The following is a 7,850-nucleotide window of genomic DNA, read 5'->3' on the forward strand; positions in this document are numbered from 1 at the left end:
GGCACTTTATCCAGGCTCTATCAGCCCGGCCTTCTGCAAATAAGGTTTCCGGTGAACCCAGATCATCACTCTGGGCCTGCAGGTCACTGGCAAGAGCTGTGCCGGCAGCCAGGAGCAGTGCCACACCCTTCAGCCCGGGGGGCCACACACACACAGAGAAGTGTGAGCAGCGGTGTGCCAGGTGGGAAGGTGTCCGGGAAGACTTAACCATCTGGTCCTCCGTGATCACGCAGCCCAGGGAGAAAGACTGCAACTTAGTTCCTGGAAGGTGACAGCCCGGAAGTGAAATGCTGGGGGCACCTAGGCCAGCGCCAGAGATCTGCGGACATGTAGGAACAGCTGTGGGCAGAGGCTGCCGGAGTAGCTGACGGTCCACTACCCATGCCACCCGTAGGGCCCACACCATCCCAGCACGGTCCCTGGTCGACCCAACCTTCTGCCTCAGACGGCACCTCCTTACACACTCCTGCCCGCGCACACGCCTTCTGCCAGGAAAGGTATAATAACTGGCTTTGTTTGAGGAATCGCTCCCGGCACAACTTACCGCGGACGGACGGCGTCTGAAGAGGTGAAGATGGGCAGTCCCGCCTCCTGCCTATCGGCACACTGGAGGGAGCAGGGGGAGCCCCCAGAGCCAGGCGTTTAGGAGGCGTGGGGGGCATTCACCTTGCACACAAAATGAAAGGGGGTGCCTGCAAACTCTGTAGTCAAGTTACATATTTTAATGCACTATTTAAAAAAAATCAAATCAGTAAACTCTGGCCGTGGGCTGGCTGCCTGTTTTTATAATAAAAGTTTTGTTGGAATTGGGGCTAGGATTAGGGTTCGGCAAAGGGAGGTAGGGTCATACAGGTGCAGGGTCAGATCTTGTTTTTATTAAAAAGTTTAATATTTTGTCATGATTTTTTGTATCATTCTTATTTATTTATTTGTGCATTTGTTTTTTATTTAGCTATTTTGATTTGGACTAAATCCTTCCAATTTGCTGAGTGACCCCTGGTATCTGACTGGATCTCAAACCTCTACCTGTTACAGTCTCACCCAGGATTGTAATAGAAGCTGTTTCCAGACATTTCCGGCTGCTCTGAATGAAGCAAACGAGATCAATGCCTGCTCTGGAGAAATCAGGGGCCAGCAGCCGGCCTTCCTGCAGGCCCACCGTTTCTCAAAAGCCCCACAGCTCCTCCCGGGAGCTTTCCTGGGGCCGGTCCTGGGAGCCGGATAAGGTCTCCAGATGACCTGGGAAGCCTTTGGTTTATTCTTGCGCAGGTATCCCCTGCTTTTCCAAAGTCTGATTTAAGGAAGTCCTCTGCAGTACCTGTTTTCACTAATTGACAGAAATCCAAAGAGGATTTTCACTGTTAAAAATAAAAAAAAAGGAGAGCAGAGAAAACAGTGTTCACTGTCTGGCAGGAGTCCTTATAGAGAGGTCAAGTCAAGAATCCTCTCTGTCAAAGCAGAGAGGCCCCAACAAGCTCCTCCCCAGGAACCACACTCAGCATCTCAGCAGCCGGCTGCCACCGCTTTGACCCGCCTGTGAGCACCTGGGCTTTTCCACGGTTTATTCTGTGCATCTGTTAGCAAGCACATTCCCAAGGCATCCGACAAACCGAGGAGAATGTAAGGGTGTTGCCCTTGGTGTAAAACTGGATGCAATTAAGTGTTTTGATCGTGGTGAATGAAATAGACATCATGTGGGTGTTGAATTTTGGGGCTGAGAATGCTCAAAAGCTTTTCCATATAATTAATGGTAATTGTTTCTTCACGTTGGTTTACAGAAAGCTCTACTTTGGAATAGCAGGGAAACCTGCCTTTGATGGCCCCGCCCCCGTAGATCTGCTCGAATCCAGTCCCAGCGAGCGCTGTGAGGCCAGCAGCCGGCTGGAATGCTGACGGGTATGTTGCTGATATTTTACAAAGTCTCCTCTGGCTGCCAGCCTTGGTGGGAGGTGTGTGTCTGCATGAGGACTCTCCGGGGGCGGCTCAGCGGCTGGGCACTATTTACTTTCCCAGAAGAACCAGCCAGCCACACCTGATGAGCTCAGTGTAGTTTGACCTGAGTAAGAGACGCCCCTCATCTCTAAAAGACAATCTATTCTTTTCTCGAAATGGCCAGACATTTACAAATCAGACTTTAGCTCATCCGAAGGCGGGAGGGAGAAACGGCCTTCACCCCGGGGAGACACTGGGCGGAAAGGATGACTCCACTCGGGGTGGCTGGAGTCGGCAGCTCCCACTGGAAGGCAGGGGAAGGCCGTGCCAGTCGGTGGCATCCCAGGAATCTGAGCGGGTGGATTTACTGGGGAGAACAGGAAAGATGTTTTCCATTGCGTGCAACGGTCCAGCACAAAGTGATCCACTTCCAGGACTCAGTCCGGCTCTTCCTGTCTGCCCATATCAGCTACACTGGAGATAAGCATTTGTGTTTTCTCTTTCTCCTCCTCAGGTGAAGTCAGGAATCCAGAGAACGCCTGGAAGGGGGCGTTCCCGAGAAGGCAGGCCTGTTCTCCACGGCTCCTTCCCCAGGAAGAAGAGGAGCTCACATCTCCAGAGACTCGAGATGTGGCCGCGGGGCCAGTCACACAACCGCGAGGTTCTATCATGCCCAGCCGGTGCCACTGCCAAGAACTCACGAGATTAACCCAGGGTCCCGACTGCTGACAAGTTTGTCATCACCTCATGGGTCACCTGGCCTCTCGCCTGCTCCCCTGAGGAGTCAGAAGGACACTGAAAAATGCAATGCTTATCCTTTACTTACGTCCAGTGAGACAACAATGTCCCCACTAACGGGCCTGGCCAGGGCAGATGGAGAGCCTGGGGGGAACATGTGATTGTATACACACACACACACACACACACACACACACACCATCTAAATACTGACAAATTTATTTCAATATTTCCATTTTAGGAGAGGTCAGACTCTTAGCTTGGGTACCATTTCCCATACCCCGGCCTTGCTGGCTTTGCAGGGGAATTTCCTTCCTCTGTCCTGAGACGTGGGCCCTGATGTCACAGGCCTCCCCAGCGGGCACCTGTCACTTTGCTAGTGGAACTGTTTGTGGTTCTGGTCTTAGAGGTAAGGAGACAGGCCGACTGGCCAACCCTCGGAGCCTTCGAACGATGTGTGCAGAAGCGCAGGGCTGCTCTGGATCAGCCACATTCCGAGTCACGGATGGGAACAAACCTATTCTTACCAGATTTTAAAAGAGGAGGAGAATATCAAGTCTGCTGGTCAGGCATATGGCTTGAGAATGAGTTTCTCTGAGTCTAAATCGCTGCTGTCCCCTTGTAGTCGGTCCGGGTGAGGTGAGCCAGTTTCTGCCGAGGCCACGGCCTGGCTCCAGCTGGGTCCCAGGCGCCTCCACACAAGCTCCGAGATGGACCCGCACGCTGATCTGAGTCGCGCTGTCTCCCCAGCGATGAGCCTGTGAAGCCCTCTCCCCTGTGTGTGCAGGACGGCCAGGGAAGGACAACGACAGGACCTCCCCCGCCCTCCTCGTCTGGCGGAGCCAGGAGCAGAAAGGAGCCTGGGTCACGGGGCTGTGGGAGGCCTGCTTTTGGGCCGTCTGGAGAGCCGTCCACCCCCAGTTCCCCCAGCTTCAGTGGCTCATAGACAACTGTCTCTTCACATCTGTCACCTGCAGCTGCTGGCGGGCGGAGCGCAGGAAGCTGGCTGGTCCTGCAGAGGCACGGGGAGCTGGGAAGAAACCATCCTCACTTCCTGTGAGATTGGCTGCCTGGAGGAGAAAAGCCAGAGCGAGCTGCCAGGCAGTCCGTACAGAGCCCCCTCTGTCCCAGACAAGTCCCTCTTTCAACTGGCTCTGCGCAAACAAAATAGAGGCCTTCCTCCCGCTCACCTGCTCTGCGGCCAGGGCATGACTTGTTTGGCCACACTCTTTCCTCACAGGAAGCAGGCTGCAGGCTGCTTGGTGTGGGGGCTCAGTGAGTTTTGCTGGCAAACGCTCATGTGTTGGCTGAGGTCACAAGTCATAAATCTCACTGCTCACTGAGCTCTCCACACCGGCCAGGGCCACGATGTGCCACGGGCCAGCCCATCAGCCACATGTTGTTCTCCCGTAACATTCGCAGGGCTCCTGGCTAGTGCAGCCTGGCTGGGCAGGTTAGAGGCCTGCCTGCCTCTCTGGCTTCCCAGCAGTGGCTGGCGCTTCCTCTGTGAGGAAGCAGCCTGACCTGGCCCTCGGGTGGGGAGAGGGGCTGGGGCTTTGCTGTGTGTTCCCAGCAGACAGGCTTCCCAGCCGTGGCCCCTGAACCACAGTTCCAGCCCTGCCGGTCCCCAGCTGGTCAGAGGGCCCAGGTTGGTCCCCAGCTGGTCAGAGGGCCCAGGGCCAGTCAGGAAGGCGGAGGGGCAGGGAGGGCTGGGGGCAGTGCAGTCACAGGAATGCGCGTATCCTGAGTGTGCCTGACATTATTTGTTCTGCTCCTCTTTTGTTTCCCTTATTTTCAGTAAAGCTCTTTAGAAAGGTCCAGGCTCCTTGGGGAGTTGGGGCAGTCAACTGGCCAACGCTGGGGGGGAGCAGAGAGAGGGAAAAGTGGTCTTTACAGCGAGCACAGGGCAGGGGGGGGGGACCCCAGGGACAGTCCCTCAGTCCCTCCACAGGCCTGTCTTCCCGGAGGCTGGAGCAGCTGCCTCCCACCAGAAGGCAGGTCCGGGTTTCTGGACCGAGCACAGGAAGCCCTACAGAGAGGGGATCTGACCTCTGAGAGGCTCGGCCTGGAGGGTCTCACTCGTTAGCTTGTGCATGAGCCCCTAAGGCCAAAGGCAGTTTCTTAACTTGAGAGACGAGTGAAAACCAGGTCCTGTGGGCAGGGCCCTTCTCCATGGGAAATGAGACCCACAAGGGGAAGACTTACTCTGCAGGCCCCTCGTGGAGGACTTGGAGGACGCAGTGGAGGACGCAGTGTAGCCAGAGCGGCTGGCCTGCTGGGGGCCACATGAGGAGAACTGAGGGGCCAGGGCTGATGCCTTGGCCTTGGGTGGGTTCAGGTCCAGGATCTCCGGGGTACAGGGGGTCCGGGGCTTGCAGGCAAAGGCTGATGAAAATTCCCTAGAACGAAATGTGCAAGCTAGAGTCAAAGTTACTGTGTGGTAGGGAGTCTCAGAAGGAAGGACTCCCCGCTCTGAGCATAGAAGCCAGGCGGGCAGTGCCCTGGATACAGGGTGGGGGTGGGTACAGCAGGGCACCCAGAGGCTTAAGTCCCTGTCCCCTTGGAGCTCACATTCTAGGGGAGGAGATAATAAAAAGAAATACATGCTCAGGAGGAGATAAGCGGGGAAGGGGAATGGGGAGCCCGGGAGAGAATGAAGTGTTAGGGAAGGTGTGGTTGGTAGAAAAATGGTAGCAAAGATGTCCAGGCCTAATCCCTGGAATGTCACATGACAAATGGGAATTGAGGCTGCTAATCTGCTGACTTTAAAATAGGGAGATGACCCTGGGTTTTTGGGGTGGGCCAAAAACCACAGGGGTACATAAAAGTGGGAGAGAGAGAGAGAAGAGAGTCAGAGAAACAGGTCTGACCATGGAGAAAGGGACGGAGATGCAACGCTGAATGTGGAGGAGGGGCCACGAGCCAGAGTGGGCAGGTCGCCTCTGGGAGCCAGAACAGGCAGAAAAGAGAATCTCCCCGAGAACTCCAGAAAGGAACATGTCCTGTGGACATCTTTACTGCAGCCCAGTGAGAGCTATCTGGGTCAGGCTTCTAGCCCACAGAACTGTAAGTAATAAACGCGTGGTGTTCAGGTCACTACATTTGTGGCAATTTGTTACAGGAACAATAGAAAGCAAATTTTAGATAGGATGATCAGGGAAGGCCTCTCTGAGAAGGTGACATGTAACGATCCTGCGAGGCAGGCATTACTACCCCATTTTTCAGATGTAGAAACGGAGGCTCCAAGGTCACACACATAATAAGCAGGTGGTGAGGCCAAGATGTGAACCCAGTAAGGCCTTAGACCCGGACGTTCTCCAGACGCCCTCTGGGTCCCAGCCTGATGGACCGGCTGTGCAGACTGTTGGCCAGTCTTGGAATGGTGTCTTCCTTCCCTCCAGCCCACAGCCACCGTCACTCCGTGCTGTTAGAGAGGAAGTCTTGGGAGTGGGATCTTGGCTCTGTGACCTCCCAGCTACGTGGCAGGGGTTGGGATATGATTTCCCCGCCCAGCCCTTTGCCTGTCATTGACCTGAAATATGCTCACCTCTTGCTCCCACCTTGACTTCTGCGGCCCTTACTATCTATGTGCCCATTTTCCTGACTATAACTCTGAAGACTAGAGTCCCAGGCTGTCACCCAGGGCTGTTGTCACCGTTGAATAAGCAGCTCCCAGCATGCAACAGATGCTCAGAAACTGCAGGTCCATTTTTCCTACTCTACGTGGACGCCTCAGTCCGGGGCTGCACACAGTTGGTACAGGGCAGGCAGCTGTGGAGCTTGGCAGGTGAGGGTCCCCAGGCCAGAAGAGGGAGATGATGACAGGCTGCAGGGCTTTCCAGCGGATGGTGGGGAGCGTGCATGCATGCATGTGGGTGTGCTCCTGGAAGACTGTGGGAGTGCAGGGTCCAGCGGCTGGTTAGGGTGCCTGGCTCACTGAAGGGCCGGGACTCAGTCCTGCTCCGCTGCTCTCTAACTGGTAACTGACCATGAGCAAGTCCACTGACATTTTGGGAGCCTCAGTTTCCCCACCTGTAAAACGTCTGTAAGACAGCTGTGACAATCCAGTGAGGCTGTTCCAGGCACCTGGTGGTGGCCCATGCCCCACAAATGGGGGTTATGGCTCTGGGGAGTGGGACTTGGGAGGAAACTGTGGGATTTTCTATTTGACTCGTTTCTATATTTCTTCATGCCTCCCTTTTTCTTTTTACATCGAGAATATATTACTTTAATAATTAGAAAAAGAAAACTTAAACATCTCAAAGTCTCCAAATTCAAATTTAGGAAAAGATTGGCACAGAGACTGCCCATAGCTCAGGCAAGAAATCTTCCACGCCAGGCTGAAGAGGAGAGGGGCGATTTAGCTCCACTACGTTTATTAGACTTTAAGATAATTTTTTCTTTCAAAAGAAAATTTATTTTTGTATCATCCTTCATATTATCCCCTGAGTATTTCCCACAGTGTGCCTTTCCCACCGGTGCATGTTTTCACAGAGCTGCAGTCACACTGCTATGCTATTCAGTATTTCTCCATTTTGCAGCCTTATTCCATTCTCTCTCCATGGGTCTGAGTAGCCTTTATCATAATTATTTTCAAGGTCCACCATTTCTTACTTCTTTTCAGTGGGGTCAAGTTTCTAAACTTTCTAAATCTCCATTTTCCAGCTAATGAAAAGAAAATAGGATTCCACTGAGTCTCCTATCTACCTACTCCAGGATTCTGTGAGGATCCAATGAGATGAGGCACGGGAAAATGCTTCACAGAGATTTGGTTACAGTGTGAAATGTTTCCACCTGGCTATAAAGCAAGTCGTGTTCCTGGGCTGAAGAAACGCCAAGGAGGCTAGTCGTCGCTAGGAAGAGGAAGCTGAGAGTTGCTATGTGACGTCATTACCCAGAAGGACACTTAGCATATTAGCCTTTTATATATATAGATGGCCTGTCGGGAGAGGAAGCCAGGCGTTGCTATATGATGTCATTACCTGGCGCCACAGCCACTGTTTCTGGGCTGGGCTGGGCGGTGGGCTGCATTTTGCGCCATGGGGTCTCTGCAGCATTGGCTGTGATTTGGTGGGCTGTTGCTCTGGGGTGGTGGCAGGGCCTGTGTCCCACTTGGGGGAAGCCAAGTGTTGCTTTGTGGGCACCAGGTCCACGGTGACATTTCTCTGCGCATCACGGCA

General features: G+C 53.8%; 1 protein-coding gene across 1 annotated transcript in view; it reads right to left on the reverse strand.

The window, feature by feature from the left end:
• Positions 1–2,906: 2,906 nt before the first annotated feature.
• ARMC9 (armadillo repeat containing 9) overlaps positions 2,907–7,850 on the reverse strand; it is a 111,760-nt gene continuing 106,816 nt past the window's right edge. The window contains exons 24-25 of the mRNA XM_008160208.3: positions 4,876–5,069; positions 2,907–3,740 (exon numbers count right to left, since the gene is read on the reverse strand). Of these exons, the coding sequence (XP_008158430.3) occupies positions 3,718–3,740; positions 4,876–5,069 (217 nt within the window). The 3' untranslated portion in view covers positions 2,907–3,717. The remainder of the gene's footprint in view (positions 3,741–4,875; positions 5,070–7,850) is intronic.

The sequence above is a fragment of the Eptesicus fuscus genome, chromosome 11, assembly GCF_027574615.1.
Source record: "Eptesicus fuscus isolate TK198812 chromosome 11, DD_ASM_mEF_20220401, whole genome shotgun sequence".
Lineage (NCBI taxonomy): Eukaryota > Metazoa > Chordata > Mammalia > Chiroptera > Vespertilionidae > Eptesicus > Eptesicus fuscus.